The 23054-nt window shown below is 40.5% G+C and overlaps 1 protein-coding gene across 3 annotated transcripts in view; it reads left to right on the top strand.

Moving 5' to 3' along the window:
* ARHGEF28 (Rho guanine nucleotide exchange factor 28) overlaps nucleotides 1-23054 on the top strand; it is a 259431-nt gene that overhangs the window by 228002 nt on the left and 8375 nt on the right. For 2 of the 3 annotated variants that reach the window (XM_006081332.3, XM_006081333.3), the window contains 2 exons: nucleotides 2535-3020; nucleotides 4346-4646. In XM_006081332.3, the coding sequence (XP_006081394.1) occupies nucleotides 2535-3020; nucleotides 4346-4646 (787 nt within the window). Of the gene's footprint in view, nucleotides 1-2534; nucleotides 3021-4345; nucleotides 4647-14295; nucleotides 14398-23054 lie in introns of all 3 variants that reach the window. The other variant, XM_006081331.3, reaches the window with a different exon arrangement.

Genomic DNA, 23054 nt, shown 5'->3' with positions numbered 1-23054 from the left:
TTGCCCCTCACTGCCCCGCCCTTCCCCAAATCCCCCCCCCGCACCCCCCCCCCCCGCCAGCCTGGTCACCCACGCAGCCTGCTGTTCGGTTGTTGCATGAGGGCATCCCAACCAATTTGCATATTCCTCTATTATTAGTATAGATAGTTTTTCTGTTGATTCTTTGGAATATTCCAGATAGAAAGTAAAAATTTGAAAGTAGTGTTATTATGGCTATTTTTCAATAATTATATCAGTTTACTTTCTTGGCTTGCTGCTTTGGCTAGACTGAACTTCTGAAAATGTATTAAGTAATAGTGGTAATAGTAAGCATCCTTGTCTTGTTCCAGATTTAGTGGGACTGCCTTTACTGTCTTACATTAGACAAGCTGGTTTGGGGTAGATGTTCTTAGAGATTGCATTTGTCATGTAAAACAAATATTCTTTCTTCTCCATTTTAACTGAGAGGGGATATAGTCATATATATATATATATCCTCATTAACTTTGGGGAGATAAGAACATTGAGTATCCTGGCATGTGTTGCCTGATGTAAACACAAAGTCATATCTCTTCTTTTCAACTTTGAATGCATTCCTCTGTGGGTTCAAGGTTCAGAAGAGCCAGGTGACCTAAATGGCCTAATCTTTGCAACTCATTAGGTTGCAACATGGATTCTCTTAACCAAAGCTTTTGAGCTGGTCTCAGGATACGGGCTCTGAGAGATTTCTGTTCATGGCACAGACATCTCTTGTGAAGCTGAGTTTCTCATGCATGCTTGAAGTTTTTACAGAAACATTTTTGGATTACATGAAAATGAAGTGTGGTGCTTGTGTTAGGAGAGCGGAGTTAAATGAGGTATTGGCAAAGCAGGAAGGAAAGGCCACAGAATCACTCCAGCAAAGAGAAGTTAGGACAAGTGAACTGGGAATTTCCCTAAAGTTGAAAAGCAAGTGCTGTTCTCTGTCCTAATTATCAATGTCAACTTTAAGTGTGAAAATGAATACAATCCAATCTTCAAATTCTACCTCTCTGCTAAGAAGAAAATGGTCTTATCCGAAATGTAAGTAGAGGTGAGGAATACTTCATGGTAGCACTTAGTCTAATTGCAACCCTTACATGAGTGTTACCATTGCTGATGGTGGTTTTGACATGCAAAATATTGGATTTTTGTTTGTTTTACTGGACTGATGCCTGAGATTTGTTAGAATTAAATGGTGATGTGCAGGTTACAGTTTACCCACCAGCGCCTCAGAGTCCTGAATGGCTTATGATCTCAGACTTAAAGATCAAAGTAACCAGTACCTATTCTCAGTGATCATTGTTCTCTTTGCAATAACTTCTAACATACATGAATCAAAGATTTGTGTAGCTTTGAAATTTTAAGAATTCTTTTCAAATTTAAAAACATGAATTTTATTTCAAAAGGCCCCAGTGAATACATTTTTGAATCTTATTCCAAGATAAGTACCAATTTAAAATATACCTTACTCCTTTAACCTTCAAAAGTATGCTGATCTAACAAAGAACTAATGGTCAAATCCCCATCTTCCCAGCATCTGTTACATGGACAGTTTTAAAAATTCTTAGGAAAGAAAAATGTGAACTTACCCCTCAAAGAGTAATAATTTCTCATAATGAGTCAAAACACACACACATACCCAGTATGTGGCCATTTCCAATTAGTCCCCTCTGTGCTTCTTTGCACTTTAAGTGGGAACTTTTAAAATTAAAAGCTTCCAAGGGTATTCACGGATATATTTTTTTTTTCCTGTGGAATCCTTCCAAATCTTGGCAGTTACTTCCTGTGATGTGGCCAAAGTTTTCACAGGCAGATACCGTAACTCAAAATGTTTTTTTAATCTAGTTGGTAATCCTCTGGGCTTTAGAGTATCTATGTTTCCTTAACCATTCCAGCTTCCTGTTAGCAACTATTAAACACATGAATTTCAGCTTAATGGATGGCCTTCCTGCTATCATACAAAGAAATAACAGTTACGAGACTAACTTTACCACCTACATACTCTAAATATATTAACTGCTATTCCTGGGCATCATACTATAAAAAGGTTATTTACCAAAAGTCTACAAGTGGTCGCGTTTTATTTTTATGTCTTCATATATGTAATGTAGCTTAAGTAATTTCTGGCTTGAGACTCAAGTAAAAGATACTACCGGGTTTATATAGATTCTTAACTTCTCATGAATTCTGAGAGAGCGTGAGATTCAGCACAGGAATGCAGAGTCTTGTGAATTTATGCACTGAATTCTTATTCAGAAATGCTATCCAAAACCCAGCAACAAACCCCATTTCCGAAAGCAGGGGGTGCCTGTTGCTTCTGTGCTTTATTCTTTTGTGTATAAATTCCCAGGCCCTACCACTGGGAAGTGTAGACAAGCCTAGCTGATGTGCCAAGGCTGGCCTTTGGAGGTCGCGGAGAAAAAGGACAGCGATAGCAAGAGGGTAGAATTCGGTCAAGCCTTTTGTGTTGAGAGGTACTTCCAACCAAAGTGCAGACAACATGGAGGCCTTCCCTCTCCCTCTCTGCCCCACAGGCCGCCTTGACCATCCAGGACAGCCACATCGAGATCCACAGGCTGCTTCTCCAGCCGCAGGACAGCTCCTCCCCGGGCCCCTCCTTCCGAGGCAGCCCCTTCCAGGACCCGGACAAGCACCGCAGCCTGGAGAAGCAGCGAGAGGAGCTGGCCGACATCCCCAAGCTGCAGCGCCAGTTCCAGCAGGACCAGCGGCGCTGGCAGCGCAGGTGCGACCAGCAGCGGCGGGAGCAGGAGGCCCGGGAGAGCTGGCTGCAGGAGCGCGAGCGGGAGTGCCAGTCGCAGGAGGAGCAGCTGCGCAGGAGCCGCGGGGAGCTGGACCTGCAGCTGCAGGAGTACCTGCAGAACCTGGAGCAGCTGAGGGTGGGCCAGCGCCTGGTGGAGAGGGAGAGGGGCAGGATGCGCGCCCAGCAGAGCCTGCTGGGCGGCTGGAAGCACAGCCGGCAGAGCAGCCTTCCCGCGGCCTTCTCTCCAGGAAGCCAGGAGGTACGGATGGGTCTTCAGTGCTTGCCCAGGCGGCATGGGGGGCAGCTGTGCAGGGACAGGCTCACTCACCGTCCTGTCTCTTTGCTTCTTGTGTAAGCACTCACGAGAGTTATTCAATTTGCAGAAGCTTGGAACTTTCCCAGATAGTGCACATGCGTCTTGATTTGAAATATGGAAATGTGAAAGGCCTTGGTCCTGTGGGATCCTGGGCTCATTGTAGGTTGAGACGCCCTTACCCAAGGGAATGAACACAGAATCGCGCTGTCCCAGCAAGAGGAGGCTTGTCCTGGAGGCACCCCACCTTGAGCATGCTGATTTCCGTAGGGGAGGCCCCTCTTCATATGGTCTGGTCTTAGCCTTGTATACAGGTTTACCTGTTAGTAGGTCAGTTAGCTGTTCATGTGCAGTATAGGTCCTGAATTTAGCAAGTATAACACTGTTCTGTTATTCCTTGCTTATGCTCCTTTTGTCATGTTGACAGAGTAAATTCAAAATCCCTTTCACTAGGAATGGGTCACAGGAGTCTACTAGCTAATGACTGGGCAGAATGAAACCTTTCCGAGGACTCTGTGTTCCACTTGCACCCTCTCTAACCGTGCTCGGCAATTCATTTGTCCCACGAGTTTGCTTTTCTGTGCTATGAGCAAATCCATGCTATTTTTTTATTGATAGTATGTAATGCTGTAAAAGTTGATACGCTTATAAGAGAGTTCTGCTGCATCTGACTTTCCTTTCAAGTAGGCTAAATTACATTTATTGCAAATACATGTGTGCATGGATATGTTTTCAGCTTTTTTATTTAACAAAAGTTAAAATGCTGCTCTCTCTTAAAATAAAGTGGAACATTTGAATGGCAGAGAGCACTACTGCTTATGTGTGTTTTTAAGCCTCATCTTATTGATTTGAGGGAGAGAGAGGGGAGAGAGAGAAACATTGATGTGAGAGAGAAACTTCAATGCATTGTCCCCAGTGTGCAGCCCGATTGGAGATGGAACCCACAACCTAGGTATGTGCCCTGACCTGGAATCAAATCTGGCAACCTTTTGTACAGAATGATGCTCCAACCAACGAAGCCACCGGCCAGGGCTGGGGTTTTTTTGTTTGTCTGTTTTGTTTTTTTAAAGATATGCTGGGCATAATGAATTAAAGTTTTTGGTACTAGCTCATTAAAGAAGGCCTGGAAGGAAGGAGTCAAGAGTAATGTTCTTGATTCACTCTTATTAAAATGTTGCCTGCTAAATTCTACTAGGAATAAATACTTGATAAAACTTGTTCAAATGCCTGGAGAAATTATTGGTTGTTTTTCTTTTTATTTTCTTACACAGGTAATGGAACTTAATCGATCTGAGAGTTTACATTATGAAAATTCACTCTTCATCAACGATGCTTTAGTACAAATGTCATGTAACACTTTCGACAAATCAACTCCACCAGCCATCCACCAGGACGCCACTTGCCCCCCCAGTATATCTAACTCTGACTCGGAAAGGACTAGTGAAAATCAAGTAGACCTCAAGACAGGTGTTTCTCAGTCCACGGGTGAAAACCATGAACTATGGACAGCCGCTGAGTCCTGTCAGCAGACAGCCCCCCTCCACCAAAGCAGCGAGGATTCTTGTCAAAATGGTAATTAACACTTTAAGCATCATCTGTATAGTTTCAACAAGAAGCTGTGCCTCTCAATGGTTGGCTCTTCTTTAAAGCAAATCAAAGTGTGGGGGGGCCTAGAATGGGAATAAATTGGTGCAGATGAGCTGGAGTTTGTGGCATAAACTTTTCTTTGGGGAAGTCTGGGGACTGCCACTACTTGTGAGTAACAAGACAAGCTAGACCAGTGGTCGGCAAACTGTGGCTCGCGAGCCACATGCGGCTCTTTGGCCCCTTGAGTGTGGCTCTTCCACAAAATACCAAGTGCGGGCACGCACGTACAGTGCAATTGAAACTTCGTGGCCCATGCGCAGAAGTCGGTATTTTGTGGGAGAGCCACACTCAAGGGGCCAAAGAACCGCATGTGGCTGGCGAGCCGCAGTTTGCCAGCCACTGAGCTAGACCATGTTTGGAGGGCTTACAGGATGCCAGCAAGATGCTAGGACCAGACAGGGTTTTCAGGCCTGTGGGTTAAATGATAACTTTCTCTTTCTCTTAAAAGTGAAGCAACTTGATATCTATTCCTCACTGTAGATCCTATCACATCCAGATACTCATACTTGTTGACTCTCAGAAATAAAAGATATGGACAGGGTTTGTGGTAGGACTTTCTTGTCTATCAGGGCAATTTCCTGTAACGTTAGTGAAACCTGTATTGCTATTAAACGTCCAACATGAAACTGGTAACATCATTTGTCATTGTAAAAAAAAAAAAAGTGTTGTGTCTCCATAAGTACCTCATAATAACACAATTTGCTAATCCCATTAAAGCATTTGCCAAATATCAGTGAAAGGCAGCTCGAGTTACCAACTCCACATGAATCCAAAAGATTTAAATCTAAGTGTGTTATAAATTGTTTTCCGTGGGATATGAGGTAGGGAATGAGAAGAACTTGAAACCTCTCTACCAAAAAACAGATGGCATGCAATAGAATAAACAAATGGTTGGCCACATGGATGTGAACTAAATCACTGACAGCAAAATGTTTCAGAAACATAAAACAAGCAGCCGTACAGAACTTCAGAACTGGGCACAGGCTTGTTTCCATGCTTGTTACAGATTCTAAGTTTGTCAGTAGGATAACTTTTTAGCACTGGAAAGTTTTAAATCTTCTTTGAATTGTTATTATTATTAATTTGAATTATTAATCCAAAAGATGTTGATTTGTAGCAGTGGATCATTCTTTATAGTCACTGCTATAACATTCTTATTTCTTGCCAGCATATAGGAGAGAGTTAAATATTGCTTTAAAATAATCATTTCAAATATTTTTTAAATAAAAAATATACAACGGAATATTCATTGGGATGAAATAAAATGAAGAGTCAGGAAGCATTTATAAAATGTAACCACTTTAATATATTACTTTGTACCTTGAGGGTGATGGTGACCACACTGCAGAATGCCTTTTCTAGGTACATGTTGCCTTGCCGCTCTGACGCATTAACTTGCTGTGTCCAGTGCCTCAGATGTTCTTGTTGGTGGGGTTTTGCATACTGGCTGTGGCCTAATTCAAAAACTCAGTTTGAGTTAAACCACATTCAGCTTTTGTTTAAAAAGAAGAATTTCTCTCCTGCTTTTTGTGTATCTCCCATCTTTCTCTATGGCTTGTGCTTCAAACTAGAAAGCTTTAAACATTTGGCAGCACACTTGCAGGAGATAGAAAATGTACTAAGGAAATAAACAGTGATTATATACAAAACCAGGCCTCCACATGCTCGGAATTAGACGCAGCCAAGGGAAATGCTAAGAAAAAGTACTTCTGCTTCAGATATTGTGTGCCATGTAGGCCAAGGACACTCAGGCCATTGACAGAGGAGAAGAAAATCAACTTTGGCCTAAATCTCTTGGAACATCCTGGTGTGTAAGCAGGGATTAGGTCAGAAATGCAGTGTGTGCTGTTAAGCATGGAGTTTTGCAACTAGTTGAAAAACCCCTATTTATATTTGTTTACTTAAGCGTGATAAGCAGTTCCTGGAGCAGAGAAAAGAAAGTCAGAGATAAGGGGGTGATAGGGAAGTGGAATGAAAATTGGATATATGTTCTTCAGAGGCTTGTCAGGCCAGATAAAATTGTTCGAACCTCGCCAGAGCCTTCCCAGCTCATATAATTGAAAGTAGCACAAAATAATCCCCTGATGTCGGTCTTCGCGACCCTGCAGTGCTCTCCCTGCATCGTCGTGGGGGCGGCGCTGGGTTGGGAGGAGCAGGCTCAGGGTGTGCCGGTGGAGGGGACAGTCCCTGTGCTGGCATCAAGGACAGCGCAGTGCCACTGTCCCTACTTTCACACCTGGCCGCTGAGTCTTTGGGTGAGGGGTCCCCACTCCTGAGACCCAGAGCTCACCGTGTTCAGGCTAACAAAATCTGTCTCTCATGTTCCTGTCGGTGTTTTTGTTAAACGTGCATTTAAGCATGATCCGATTAACGCTGCACTGAAGATCTCATCTGTAGGCCGGCCCTACGGTCAGCTGTCTTCAGGCAACGCCTTACGGACTGGCTTGCTCTACTGTCTGGTCCAGCACTCGGTGCGCATGACCAGCTCAGATCAGTGGAGATGTGAATTTCTGGAACAGGATAAGCCGAATGGAAAAGTTTGCCTGTAAATAAAATTCTCAAATGTGTTTAGCTGTCACCTACACTGGAGTTTTCATTGGTTTGTTCAACCCAGCCTCGCCAGGCGTCTCACTGTGCTCCGCGTGCTCTGGTTGTGATTGGCTTCTGAATTGCTCTGTCACCACCACCACCAACAGGTGACACCAACTTTCAAGCACCACGCTAAGGTTTCGCCTGGAGAGACTTATTTACCACGCAGTCCGCTGAGATGGTTCTGTGGTCATCTCCATTTGAGAGGGGAAACTGAGGTACAGGGAGGGTCAGTGACTTGTCCAAGGTCACACAGCTTGTAAGTAGCAGAGCCAGAGATGAACCTGGGGAAGACGGGCTCTGGAGCCCATGCTCTTAATCATTACCCTGTAAACTGTTGATTTCTAGAAGTCGGTTTGGAATTAGACATTTTAGAGAAGTTGGAGTAGAAATAGAAGAAATCGGGTTGTAATGCCTAGCAGGATGTCCGAGATTAAGAGCTGGGGGTGGTTGTTTTCTTTCTCTCCCTCCCTTTAATATTAGCATTTGGAAAATCTTTCTAAGTCTTTGGGATTGCCGTGGGCAATGCTTGCATGGGTTCTGAGCACCTTCAGACACCATAAATACTGTTAGCTTCACTCTGCCCGAAGACACCTTTTCGAAGGATAGTTTCTGTAATGATGCCTTATGATGCCCCATGTTACTTGTATATTTTTTTAAATTAAATCTTTATGGTTCAGATTATTACAGTTGTTCCTCTTTTTTCCCCCCATAGCTTCCCTTGTATATATTTTTTTGAGGTAGCACTTGAGAAAACTTTACTTTGCAGTTTTGGAAGCTGTTTCATGAACAAAATTCTTGGATGTTTGACTATGATATCCAAATTGGAATTTGGTTTTATTTATAGAGGAAGGGACGGTTAGTTTAAGAACTTAATCTGCACTCCTTGGAGGGACACTAGCCACGAGTACAGAAAATGTGAAATTTTTAAACAACGTAGTCCCTGTGGGACAATTGCTATGTAATTGGCCCCATGAAATGCTCAACTGCATTACTCTTCTTTAAGGCAAAACAAACAAAGAAACACTTTATTCCTATGAGGTTTTTTTTTTCCCTTCTCGCTTTAGAATTCTAGAACTATTTACTCAATGCATCTGTTAGTTTATGATGTTTGCCTTTTTCATTGATCAACAGAGAAAACATTCATGGTATGAAAATTAATCTGAAATCTTCTTATTCCCCATTTTCAGTTATATTTTTATCTGTACCTCAATTTTTGCAGGCTACCTGAAATGTCTCTCTTCAATGTAAAGCATTATGGTTTTGCCATGCATATGAAAAAATTTAAATCAAGAGCCAAAGTTTATGAGTCATGTAGATATTGGAAAAAGATAATAACTTTATGTTTGAATTCCAAAAGAGTGTTTCCCTTTGCTTCATATTAGAATTTGGTGCCCATCAAAATATTTTCAGAATTCAAAGCATTGTATTCAGAATATTTCATCTTGGCAATGCTTTTTAAAAAAATACAGACAGCTGTGTTGAACTCTAAAGGACTTTTTTTAACATATGGAAAGAAAATAGAAAATTTCCCAATAAAAAGCCATGTTATAGTTAGCATTTAAGTAAGTCTTTAAGAAGTGAGTATATGATAATTTCTAATGTTTTGCAAATATTCCATAATTCAGAAATGGCACCGTATTTATGTGGAAAGGAGCTTTGCCAAAGACCTTTAGGCAATTTCCCATAAAACTGAAACTGGCATTCGGTACTGTCAGCTTCAGTGACAAAGGTGTATTTGACAAGAAGGCGGTATGAGTTTGCTGGGGCTGCCATAATAATGTACCACAGACTGGGATGCTTAAACAACAGAAATGTATTTCTGCACCGTTCTGGAGGCTGGAAGTCTGAGACTGAGGTTTTCTTCTCTCTGACTTCAATGGTCTTTCCCATGCATGTCTGTCCTAATTGCATCTTCTTCTAAGAATACCAGGCCTGTTGGATTGGGGCCTTCTCTAATGAGGTCATGCGGGTTAGGATTTCCATATATGAATTGGGGAGTGGGGGCACACTTTAACCCTTAACATAGGATAAAATGATTATACATTTTTTTCATTGCAATATTTTTAGTTGTCATGAAGGCTTTGATTATTTATAAATATACCAAAGTTGAACTATAATTTACCTACCTTGTGAGCTTTTTTTACTTGGTTAGAAAAGTGAGTTGAACTTTATTTTTCAAAAATGGCATAACAGTGAAATTGTGATAAACATATGTCTATATGTTTATAGACATAGGTGTCTGTTATCAAGCCTATGTCAACTCATAGGAATTAGGGCAGCAAGTATGGAATGTGTAGATTCATTCAGCCACATTTCCAAACCAAGGCCTTCATTAGAGCTTTGGGAATTTTGAGCTCTCTTTATGATCAGGAAGGATATTAGATGCCTTTATATTGGATTGCTTAAATGAAACCAGAGCTGAAGGGTTGGAAACATTCGTTATGACAACAAATTATTATTTAGATATATTTATGGGAGTTTGTAGAAGTCAAAATTGGGAAATCATTGGGCAACTCTTTATCTTCTACAATCTTGACTAAAACTTTGGGTAACATTTTAAAGGAAACCATAATATTGCTAGCTCTCAGTAATCTACATCTTGACAAGAGTATAATGGATTGGGCTCAAAGGCTTACTTTTAATCTTTCTCACTGATAGTGTAGATGACTGACTTTCTCCTTTTGCAGATTTTGTACCAGGAAAGGGAAACATGCCATTTGCTTGTAGAGCCTGGTGAGCCACTGGTGCTGCCTGCCAACTTCCTGATTGCATAGTTCTCTGGGGGCAGATTGACTGTGTGAGCCAACTGGGCCAGGGCCATCCCGCCTAGTGCACAGAGCCCAGGACACAGCGGGAGAGCAAACCAGCAGGTGGGTGGATTCAGAGGCAGCCAGCCAGCCATGTGGCTGCCTGTTCCTCCCCACCCTGGGCTCCGGTTTGGTTTGAACAAGCTGCTGAAGTGGGAGTCCACTGAGTACAAAAGAGTCCAGAGGTTAGGCCTGGCTTTGGGTTATCCTTAGCTTAAAACACACACACTTACATACTTGTACATAGACACACATATATGCCATCTATGGGCCACATATTAGACTGCTCTACTACAGTGTGGCTTTTATTCTCAAAGTGATTTAAGGGTTGGGTCTGGAAGGGAGGTTTGTAACTATTTACATACCAAACATACCTAAAGGATAAGGCATGCTCCTGTCAGTCTCAATGACTCGTGGGATAGTGATCCAAAACTGGTAAAGGAAGCATCACCCTGTCCATGGATCAAAATCTGGGGACTGTCTCCTTCCTCACCCTTTGTCCACCCAACCATGGAGATTCTATTTTTAGGGCTTGATTAAAATGTGGAGTGTTCAGCTGAGGACTGTTATTTTATATTTCCCTATGAAGAATGTGACCATCTGGTTCAGAGAGTGGCAAACTTTTTCTTAAAGGACCGCAATGTGAATATTTTAGTCTTTTGGGGCCATAAAGTCTTTCCTGCATATAGTCAACTCTGCCATGTAGCTCGAAAGCAACCATGGACAATGCGTAAAGAATGCAATTATCTGTGTTCCGGTAAAACTTTATTGATTGAAACAGGTGGTCTAACTTTGTTTTTCTCCACTTAAATTGAGGAGGTTATAGTCCTCCTGGTTTGGGCAGCACCTCTTATTAGCACTTACTGTAATTGGAATTAATTGCATGTGTAATAATTTACGTAATGTCTGTCTGCCCCACAATACAATCAGCTATGAGGGTAGAAAACTCCGTGTGTCTTCTTTAATTGCTCCATCACAAGCACCAAGCACAGTGTTTGGCATGTAATGAACATTTGATAAATATTTAGGACATGAATGAAGGATAAGGTTTGCACACTTTGCAGAAATGAAAGCAACTATGAGCTTGTGCCACACAGCTTGACTTTACTGAGGCATTGAAAGAGGTCAAGAAAAGCTAGTAGAGCTATGCGGTGTGATGGTGGTTCATACGGGCCAGCTAGACAAGTGCCTCAAGTTAGCTCACTGAATCAAGTGAGTTTCAAACTTTTGTAAGATGAGTATATGTTTATTTTTGACATGCTATATTATTTTATATTAGTTTCAGGTGTACAGAATAGGGGTCAGATAGTTATATAATTTATGAAGTGATCCCCCTGATAATTCTAATACACCCCTGACACCATATATAGTATTCCCTATGCTGTGCTTTACAACTGTGACTATTCTATAACTGCCAATTTGTACTTCTTAATCCCTTCACCTTTTTCACCCAGTCCTCCAATGCCCTCCCATCTGGAATCCCTCAGTTTGTGTTCTCTCTCTCTCTCTCTCTGTCTCCCTCTCTCTCGTTTGTTTCTGTTTTGTTTCTTTATTTTGTTCTTTAGGTTCCACATATCAGTGAAATCATATGGTATTTGTCTTTCTCTGTGTGACTTATTTCACTTAGCCTAATACTAGATGGCATTCTTAAAATGTCTGGGTAACTGCAAGATTTCTTGCCTTTAATATCTTTTTGGATTCTAGGTAGCAGACTTTAACAATTACCAACTCTTCCTCATTACTGTGGAAATAACTGTTTACTGATGTCCAGTCCTGTTGATCACTTTGGGATTGGCACTCTGTACCACTCTAGAGAGGATCTTTTTATATGAGTTATTTTTTCATTTAGATAATCATGTGTATAGTCCCATATGGCTATGCGTATCAAATAAAAATGTAGTGTTCTTCACAAAATGCTTTAATTTATTCTAAGCAAGTAGAAATGCATCCATTGCTGTCATTTTAGGAGGATAGCACATAAAAAATTTAGCATTTAATTCTTGTATTAATAACTATTAGTCAGCTTATCTGTTCACTGTGGTATTTCTTTTTTAACCATAAAGTAGCTCCAGCACCAGTAAATAAAATATGCGTCGCTAGCTCAGCATCAATGAAACACTTTTGTAAACCCTTTTTCTCTTGCTAAATCCCATTTAACAGTCCAGTGTATCTCCCCAGGCAAACCGGTTAGTATTTGTTTAGGTAAATACACTTCTATAGTGGGAACCAGTTTCCCTGGTAGACCTTCTACTTGTCAGCTTTCAAATATGGCCTGAAATATCACACTTTTTAAAAATAGCAATCTTAAAATTAAGTCTAGTGGCATCTTAAGAAATAGATCCCTTTGCTTCACCCCAGACGAACTGAAAGGCACTTATGTGCTCTTGGCTGGTCAATTCCCAGACACAGCTGGCTGAGGGGAGAAGTCTTGGCTGTTCTTCTGCTCAGACCTCGAGCCAGATAATAAATAAGCTTGGGCCTGCGTTTTGATCTGCAGAGATGTTACGTTGCCATGATCAATCACTGCTGAGTTTCCTTGGATAGGGGGCCAGGTATCCATTCTCTTTCTGGATGAGATATTAATTCAATTTAATTTGATATGTTAATGCTCGGTTTGAAAGTTTACCTAAGGAAAAATGTAGTCTTACGAGGTTTCCAGTTATGCCGATAGGACTCTGAGCCTTTTGCTGAACAATTTCACAGTGAGGCTGTGCAAAGTGATTTTCATGGGGACGCCCTTCCACAGTTCTCTCTGTGCAGCTTTCATTACACTCCAGCCCTTTCTTCCCGCAGCAAAACATGCAGAATGTTTGGTTTAAATATGGAGTTTTTGGATCCTCCACCAGAAACACAGGAGACGTGCTTCTCCTGGGAGGTGAGGCCATTTTGGAAGGAATGGTGCTCTAAGGCTTTGGAAGCAACATTTACAAGCAAAACATTGGCAGAGTTCGTTTTTATTTAATGACCTGCTTCCTACCAGTGAGCTTGGCATCCTGTGCAGTGATTTGCAATCAATTAATCATACAGAATGTTGTAACGCCGCAAGAAGGGCATTGCACTCTGAGACTCATAAATCCACCAGCAATGAAAACAGGAATTGCATGCTCAAAGCCCTCTTCATGTGAAACCCAGAATAAGAAGGTGGTTTTAACACTAAGGTGTCTTCGGAAGCCTTGGTCCGTTCTTGTAGATTCTGAATTTTGAAGCTCCTGTTTCTCATGGATGGTGTGGCCTTCTCATGGGATCTCAGAATAGGAGTCTGTACATGTTTGCCTCATTCACACTAGACCCTGGTCATGTAGATGAGAGAATTCTGGATTCTTCTGGATTACTGAGAGAAGGCTATGGTTTTGGTTCCCCACTCCCCCACTTTTAGGGCAGTCATGCTCAATAGAGGTAGGCCATGTTTTTGGATGTCTTTGTAGGAATGATTCAGGAAGGCAGCATGTTCCCCTCTGGGGAAAAACTTACATTTGCTAGAGGCAGATGGCAGAAGATGGGCTGGTGTGATATTAGCAGTCAAGGAGGTTTCGCATACTTGGCTTTGCCAAAAGCTTCTGGAATCTGCGTGTTTAGGATCTCAGGCTTGTATTCTTGTCATTTCAGATGTGCCCTTAAAGTTAACTGTTAAGCTATGCTGGACTTTTTTCTCTTATTTTAGCATAGTAAATATGGGGCTATTGCATATTCTTAAAATTGTATAAGCTTAAGTAGCTTAAGTGTACGTATATTGTGTTGTCTTTACTCGATTCCATATGGTTCTATTTGGAGGATGTTCTTAAGGATATGGAAGCTTGATGTATATTCCATTTGATTACAATGGAACCTTCTTTTAAGAAACTAAAGGTTTTCAAAGCTAGTATTACTTCCAATGAATAGGTTAAACGTCTGACTCTTGATGAATTTATTCCTACCAAAGTTGTGCTATTTTTGATTACTTGTTCATTTAGCCAGATTTGCATGACATTATACACAAGTAGAACTCATCCTATATTTTTAGATGCTTGATGCTTCTGTTCAGCATGAGCTCTAAAATACATTCACCAAGTTTTGCATATGCAGACCACTTTTCATGGGCACATCCATGGGTGGGAGGAAGCACAAGGAACAATTTTGGCCAAAATATGGTGGTCTGTTGGTCTGTGTGTAGTCATGAGATCGTATTTTGCATTCAGGCTCCAGTGTGAAGAAGTGCAGTTGCACACGGATATCTCCCTGGGGACCATGCACTGGATCACACCCCCCCTTGGAAGGAGACCGCAGCAACACTGCAAGGGGTCAGGTGTTTAGCTTTCTCTTAAGGTACTCAACTACCTACATAGATTTAAAAAATATTAAAGTTATTTTATGCTGAACAAGCAGCCTGAGGTAAAGTATTGTGAAGGATCAAATACTAAATGCGTCTTTTATGAGCTCCCTCTGCTCTGAGAGGCCTTAACAAACATGGGGGGTATGGTGGGAGAGGCTGAATCTGAACTGTGTAAGCCTAGAAGCAAAGGAAGTACTGGGGAAAATCACATTCAAATTATCCTACTCAAAGAAGTTATCATTGCTCCTGGTAAGAATATGGAAGATATTTGCAAATGCTCCTGCCAGTAAATTAAAATATTTCCTCTTTGTATTCATCATATAAGAGACGTAGATATATTGATATACAGAGATATAGCAGATGTGTTTGACAGATTCAATCTCTTGCCTATTGCAGTACTTAAGATATTCAGTTACTCACCCACACACACCTGGACACACCCACCTACCCACATAGAGACAGAATTAAATGTTTATTTTTATAAATCAAAGTGGGCTTAAAGGCAAAATATTTATTTTCTGAAAAAATGTATAGTATTTCTATAAATATATAGTTCTACAAATTTATAGCACTATGGTAATGGTTATTGGGGATGATTTTCATTTTTTTAAAAAGATGATTATTTTCAAGGTGGTTTTTTTTTTTTAAGAGACCATTGGCTAACTTTGAGAACATGATTTAAGAAAATTCAGAAAACGTATTTCATGAAAGGCTTGATTAAATAACTGAATCAAGACTATCCCAGAAAATCCACTAGGATTGAAACCTGCTTGGCAAATATTATTTTTGACCAAAATGACCAAGACTAGACATGTTTCTGTGAGGAAAGTAGGTGATGTGATATTTCCCTGTCATTCAAAGGTGAGAAGATAAAGAATCCACCTTCTCCCACCTCTTCAACCAAGTTTCATAAAAAATAGACTAAAAACATACTTTTCCAGTATAATGACCTTTACATGAATTATCAGTACTTCACTTTTCAGTGAGAGATTTGAACGAATGAATACGTGAATGGATGAACAAATAAATGCATGAAAGAATGCAGTTGATTAATAGAACAATGAAGATGGTTGACTGGCATAATGATTAATACAGAGGGCTTGGAGATTATGTCTGGGTTCATATTCTAGCTCTGCCATTTGCTACCTGTGAAATTTCAAACAAGTGTTTACACTTACTTAGTGTGTCTGTTTTCTTATCTACAAAATTGGATTTCTGGTAGTGCCTGCTCTGTAGGTGGTAGGAGAATTACATAATACAAAACATAAAATACTTAGAATTTTGGGAGTACTCAATAGACATGGTTGTTATCAATGTTACTTCTATACTTTGTATTAAGAAAAGGGGTAATTCAGTAGGCGGTGCATGGGTCACTTGAGCCACTGGACTGCTCCCCAAATGGTTGCTGTGGTGAGCTGAAAGACTCTGTCTCATTCGGATATTTTCCAAGAAGGCATGTCTCAAAAAATGTTCCATAACTCTGCTGGCTCTTACTAGGTTTTATATGATAAAAAGTTCCCATAGTCAGGTAATATTGAGAAATGCTGGTTTGGGGACTACACAACTTTTTTAGAACCTTTATTGAGCTCGTGTGTACTGTGAATCTCCAGAAGTGGCACTTCCCAATCCCATTTAGCCACAGCAGCTTCCTCTCCAGCCCAGCATCTTGCAGGGTGACTATTTCTTGAAATAGACTGGGAAAAACATTGACGTAAATAGATGTTGAAATAAATTCATTGCCTGTGGCACATCCTTCAAATACATTTGTTTTCTCCCTTGGGAACAGTTGAAATCTAAATGACATATCCCAACACAATTTACCACATGGGTTGTCTTTTGAAAACTAAATTCAACATGATGAGTTTAAGATAGAGCTCTGTTTGCCTGGCCAGTGTTACTCAGTGGTTGAGCGTTGACCCATGAACCAAGAGGTTTGATTCCCAGTCAGGGCACATGCCCAGGTTGCGGGTTCGATCTCCAATGGGGAGCGTGCAGGAGGCAGCAGGTCGTTATTTCTATCTCATCAATGTTTCTATCTCTCTATCCCTCTCCTTTTCTCTCTCTCTAAAATCAATAAAAACATTTTTAAAAGATAGAAAAAAAAGATAGAGCTTTGTTTGGCCCCCAGGCTAGCATTTGGGTCTATGGATAAGGGTTCATGGACAGTCGCCTAGAGGTCTGATCTGGCCTCCAATCTCTCAGCCTTAGTCTCACACTATTCTGCCCATTCTTACCCTGTGGTCCAGCCATCTGAAGTTCTCTCACTCATGCAAAAGGGCAGCCCCCCTACATATATTTCCTCTGTTGGGAATATCCTCTCCTCCATTCTTTATTCCAAAGCTGGCTAACTCTTACTCATCTTTCAAGACTTAGCTCCAGGTCACTTTGTTCTGGACTCTCTCCAGAGCCTCTCAGTCTGGGACAGGAGCCTCTCCTGTGTGATCCTGAAGTGCCGAAGACCCTTTATTACTTTCCACCATATTTTGTCACTTTTCCCCTTTAGACTCCAAGATGTTTTTTATAATTTGATTGAGATGAAATTTGCATACAGTGAAATGCTCAGCTATTAACTCTATTGTTCAGTCAGTTTTTTGGAAAGAATATCAGGGCACAGAATGTTTTCATCACTCCCGAAAGCCCCCTTACACCTCCCTCCAACCAGTCCCCATCCAGAAGCAAATACCCATCTGCTTTCCATCACCACAGGTTAATTTTGCTTATTCTCGAGTGGCATGGAATCAACACTATGTACTTTTTTGCGTCTAGTCGCCCTGCCCCCCCCCCCAGCATATTATTTTTGCGACTCAACCATGCCATTGCATAAATCCATAGTTGGTTCCCTTTTACCGCTGCATAATCTTGCATTAATAAATTTACCGTTTACTTATACATTCTTCTTTTGATGGACACCTGACTTATTTCTAGTTTTTTGCTATTGTGGATAAAGCTACTGTGATCATTCTTGCACAAGGCTTTTTGTGTATTATGTTTTCATTTCTCTTAGATAAATACCTAGGAATAAAATAGTTCCTAGAATAGGTGCCTGTTTAACCTTTAAGAAACTGAAACAGTTCTTGAAGTGATTATACAGACTATACACGTCCTGGGTGCTGGGACGAGATTGTGTTCAACTCGGTTCTCTGGTGTTCGGCCCAGTGCAGGGCACGCACTAGGCTCTCAATGCTTATTGAAGAATGAATGGATGAGAGGCTCGAACCAGTTTTTATTTTGACATGTCCCCAACTAATCAACAAAGAATGAATGCTTTATCATCAAAGGGATGAAAAGTGGCTAAATGTGGACTCATTCTAGGCAGGCAAAAGTCAGGGGCAGTATGGCTCCCTTCCCCCTGCTCCTGGGGCTGAATTTCTTATTTCAGGGCAGCAATATGTGCAGATGAAGCCGAGTATGTAGACTTACAGGGGACCCAAGGAGGGCCCTGATCACCGGTAGCTGCCAGGCTTACCCCTAGAGTTAAAACTCCCAACACTGCCATTCAAGATCCTTCATAGCCTACCTTCCCAGCACCCATCCCTTTATTCATCTTCGTAAACTCATTGCAGCCAAACTTGACAAATCTTTTTTTCCCCCCTACAGCATCAAACTCCACCTGGAATACCTCCACAGGAGGCATCTCCTCCTTAAATATCCTGGTCAGCCTTTAAGACTCAGGTCAGATGCTGTCTCTCTGAAGTCTGTCCTGGTCACCACATCTGGAAACTCTCCCTCTGGAGGGCCTCTGACGTGGTGTCCAGCAGGGGGCAGTATCATTAGCCAGTGAGCAGGATGTCCTGTTTTCATTGTAATTGTCTGGGTTTGCATCTTCCTCCTCTATGAGGGAATAGGCTTTTTCAGGGCAGCGTGCTTTGTGGCCCTCAGCAGTCTGGAAGGAACGGGGGCCGCTGGTCACTAAGGAAGTAGCTGAGACTACATTTCATGATCCTTTCTTTTGCTGGCCGACTCCACCAAGGCAGGGGTGGGGAACTGTTTTACTGCCAAGGGCCATTTGGATATTTAGAACATCATTCGCAGGCCATACAAAATTATTTTGGGTCAAACATTTAAGTAGCTCACTTCTAATGCCTTGGCAGGTACAGAGCCTTATCTGGCCTGCGAGCTGAACGTTCCCCACCCCTGCACTAAAGAAAGGTTAAGCTATATGGTAATGCTATGGCTCCTTGAGAAGAGGAGGAGGATAGTGTGCCAACTGGGGATTTGTATCTGCTGGTAGATAATTAAAGGGAAATTAGCAAGTTGCTTTAGGCTCAAGTGTTAGTCACAGGTCACATGTCAGAAAGCACAGATATTAACAAGTAGAGGAGCTTCATGTGACATGTGTATGCATAAGACAATTTAAAATTGGGAGAGATGGCTCTAAGGAGTAGAGCAGTTTAGTGTGTGATGCATATGTTCTCTTTTAATTGCTCTTTTGGTAAAGCCCCAATTTTGCCTCTGCTCTGCAAACTGCCTACTTCTATAATTGTATAATTTATAAAAATACTTATTTTAAATGTAACTTTCAGAAATATACTCTGATAACAAACATTAATGTGAAAAGAAGGCCAAGGGTGTGAAAACCTGCATTGAAGAAAACATTTTCTGTATATGTTGTACTTTTAAAATTACCATCATTTTTGAGTGGCATAAACTCAAGGCTTCAGTTGGAAATGATATTTCAGGGTTTGGCATCTTGGCAAATGTTATTTCACAAATAAGAATTATAAGCCCTAACCAGATTGGCTCAGTGGATAGAGTGCTGGCCCTCATACTGAAGGGTCCTGGATTTGATTCCGGTTAAGGGCATGTACCTAGGTTGCAGGCTCGATCCTAGGCTCTGGTCAAGGCATGTGCAGGAGGCAACCAATCTATGTGTCTCTCTCACATCGATGTTTTTCTCTCTGTCTCTCCCCCTCCCTTCCACTCTCTCTAAAAAAAAAATCAATGAAAAATATATTCTCAAGTGAGGATTAACAACAAAAAAAGAATTATGAAAATAATGTTTCACATTTTTTAAAAAAAGAATTTTATGTTGCTCTGAGAACAAAGTTCTTTGACATCTCATAGTTCTATAGTTGATCAAGAGAAAAATACCCTCATTTGTAGACCTTTCAAACATTGGATGCCTTCTCTTTTTGGTCTAGTAATAACATAATTATTAAAAAGTACGTAGAACTAATTAACTTGGGTGTGTTTGGTATAATTGCTTGCCTTCTTCTGATTTAGAAAAACACTGGATTTTGTGTGCTTAAGAATTTGAACAGCTGCTTTTCCCTCTACTGAACCAGTAAGAAGTAAATGCAGCATTAAAATTCCTTGGTTGATTTCCTGCATTATTCAGCTGGCAGAGAAGTGAATTCATTTTTTCTTCTCTCCGAGAAATGAGAGGCATAACTCTGTCAGTGTGGGTCGGTCGGGTCCTGCGGCAGGGTTTCCAGGAAGTCCACTCCACTGGCATGGACGGTCCTGGTCTCCACATCCCGCAGAGGAATTCGGCGCCATGAAAATACTGCCCTGTCCTTGTAGCTGGAGACCTGCATGTCGTTTCATTTGGCGCACTTTTAAAAACTTGTCCCTGCTTTTTAGCCGAGACTCCAGGATTTGAACATCTTAATTTGTTTTGATTTAAAAATTGAACTTGACATATTTTTTGTCTACCTGAATGTATTATGGACAATTTCAGACATGTTTAAAACTAAACAGAGAAGTCAAACAACCACTCAGCTTCAAACATTTAGGTACTTATGGCCAGTCATGTTTAATAAGCTAGACTCCTCCCCCCACCCCCCGCAAAACACACACACCCTGTATTATTTTGTAGCAATAACTAAAAATCATGTGTAAATGCTTATCGCTCCATAACATTTCAGTATATATCTCTAAAAGATAAGGCTCTATTTTTTAAGCTATTATCACACCAAGAAAAAATTAACAAATATTCCATAATAATAACATATAGGCAGTATTTAAATTTCCCTTTCTCTCTTCATATATATGTATGTATATATATGCATATGTGTATATCTTGTTTTTTTTACTCAATGTCCATATTCATAAATGTAGCACCATTTTAAACTGTTGTATACTATCCCATTATATGAATAAATAAGAGCATCTTCATTACCCTACAAATGAGCAATAAAGATGTTTTCTGTTTTTTCCTATTACAAACTATTCTCAGTAAACATCCTTTTATACACATGTCTTTGGGCACATGATTGAGAGTTTGTTTAGATTCTAATGCCTAGAAGTGGTAAGGATGTCTTTGGTTTTTGCCGGATATTACTGATTTCTCTCTAAGGTTGTGTAATACCACTTTCAGCAGCTGTATAGGAGAGTTCCAGTTTCCTCAGCTACTCCCCAGCACTTAGGTCTGTTAGGCTTCTAAATTTTTGCCAATATCATGAGTATGAACTAGTAGCTCATTCTTGCAATTCATACTTCCCTAATTACTAGTGAGACTTGGTACCTTCTTTCCTACCTCTCCATAACTGATCAACAGTATTTACACACACTGAGCACATCGAATATCTATCAGCTTCATTTTCCTTCTTGGAAATTTCCCTTTCACGATCCTCTGTCCTCCTGTTCCATACGCCCTTGTTGCTCCCTCGGCCTGATATGTGGCTGTTTCTACCCCCTCCCCCCGGGCTTCCCTTCACCTCTCTCCTGTGTTGGATCCTATGTCCTCAGTCCCACTCTCTCTCTGTAATGGCATATTTCTTTGTTTGGTGGAGGATATCTCCAAATTCCCTCAGAAAAGGTGTAATGAAAGCAATTTTTCCCCCAAATTAGTTGAAATGTCTTTTGCATTTCATTTGTTTATTTTTTGCTATGTTTACACTTGGTTTTTATAATATATCTGGGCTTAGAATTCTAGATGAAAATTATTTTCCTTCAGAATTTTGAAAGAGTTGGTTCTTCACTTGCCATGGTTGCTGTTGAGAAGTCTGATGCCATTCTGATTGCTAACCCTTTGTTTGTAACTTGTTCTCACTTTTTGGAAGCCTTTAGAATTATATTTTTATCCCTTTCTGGATGAATTTTATAGTATGCCTTAGTGTGGTCTTTTGTTAAAATCATTTTTGCTGGTTATGCATTAGGCTTTTTCAAGTCTCTAGACATATTTGTCTTGATTCTGGGAAATTTTTTCTTAAAAAATTGCTTCTCTTCAGTTTTATCTTACTGGGACTGTTTCTGGTTATAAGTTTGGCCTCTTGGATCCTCTGATTGTTCTGTTATTGTTTTTCTTCTATTTCCATTTCTTCATGTTTTTGTTCTACTTTCTGGAAGATTTTCTTATCTCCTAATATTGCATTAATTTTTAAAAAATCAGCCAGCAGATTTTTAATTTCCAAGAGATATTTCTTGCTCTCTTATAGTTCCTATTTTATGGACTCTTGTTTTGTGGCTAAAATATCTTTTAAATAACTCTTTAAATATATTAATTGTTTTTTTGGAAGTTTCCTTCAGCTTCCTGTGTTTTGGGGTTAGGTCTGTCTCTGTGCTGTTCTAGGCTCTCTTTCATATTCCATAGTTACCTACTACTGTGGATTGTTATGAGGATTGAATTGAATGTTTGACTCAAGGGCAACTAATGTTAGTGTCTTAAAGAGAGAAGCCCTATAAAGCAAAACTATCTTGATTTTCCATTTAATTCTCAGAAGACAAGGATTAGACTAAATAAAATTTTAAGGTACTTTCTAAACATGAGAATTTCAAATTGGCGATTCCAATGACTCTAATTAAATTAGGTAGAAATTTTGAATCAGGTATCCACTATTTCGTTCATCTTTTTGGCAATGCATATTAACACCTACTATTATAAACTGAAATTTACTTTGATATTATTGGACTAGACATACTACTTTTACTTCCTGTTTCTTTAATATTATATTTTCATTTTAAGTAAATTCAAAAGACTAAATAATAGGAATCCAAATTCTAAGAGAACCTTATGAATTTACTGCCACAGTCAAATGCACCAGGGTACGAGATCTCTTCTGAATTATATTTCACGTAGGAGAGATTAGATTATTTAGTCAAGAGCAAAGACCATACCTGAATTTGTATCATTTTTTATATATGTAGCTATAAACTCAAATGAACCGCATCTATTTTATGTATCTTTACACATAGATATAAATCCTTACATGGCACTTGCCAATGCCTTGTCATATAGTTGCATTAAAATTGATCTAAGAACACTCAGCATCCAGAGGAGGCCTCTAATTTATTGCTACAGTGTTCTGTTTATGTCAGATATGTAGAAGCTATGCTGTTGTAATAACAGAGAACCCTTATAATTTTATAGTCCAACTATGGACTTTAAAAAATGTATCATGGAACATTTCACACATTGGGTTATCTTAAAGCAAATCTAGGGTGTTCTGTCATTTCATCAAAAACTAGAGGCCCAGTGCATGAAATTCGTGCACGGGGGGGGGGGGGGGGGAGAGAAAGGGGTCCCTCAGCCCGGCCTCCACCCTCTCCAATCGGGACCCCTGCCTGCCTGATCACCCCTAACCACCTCTGCCTGCCAGCCTGATCCTCCTAATTGCTCTCCCCTGCCGGCCTGGTCCCCTAAATGCTCTCCCCGCTGGCCTGATGCCCCTAACTCAGTGGTTC

The sequence above is a fragment of the Myotis lucifugus genome, unplaced genomic scaffold (assembly GCF_000147115.1).
Source record: "Myotis lucifugus unplaced genomic scaffold, Myoluc2.0 scaffold_0, whole genome shotgun sequence".
NCBI classification, from domain to species: Eukaryota; Metazoa; Chordata; class Mammalia; order Chiroptera; family Vespertilionidae; genus Myotis; species Myotis lucifugus.
The sequence above is the reverse complement of the archived record's forward strand: the minus strand, read 5'-3'. Positions and strand labels throughout refer to the sequence as shown.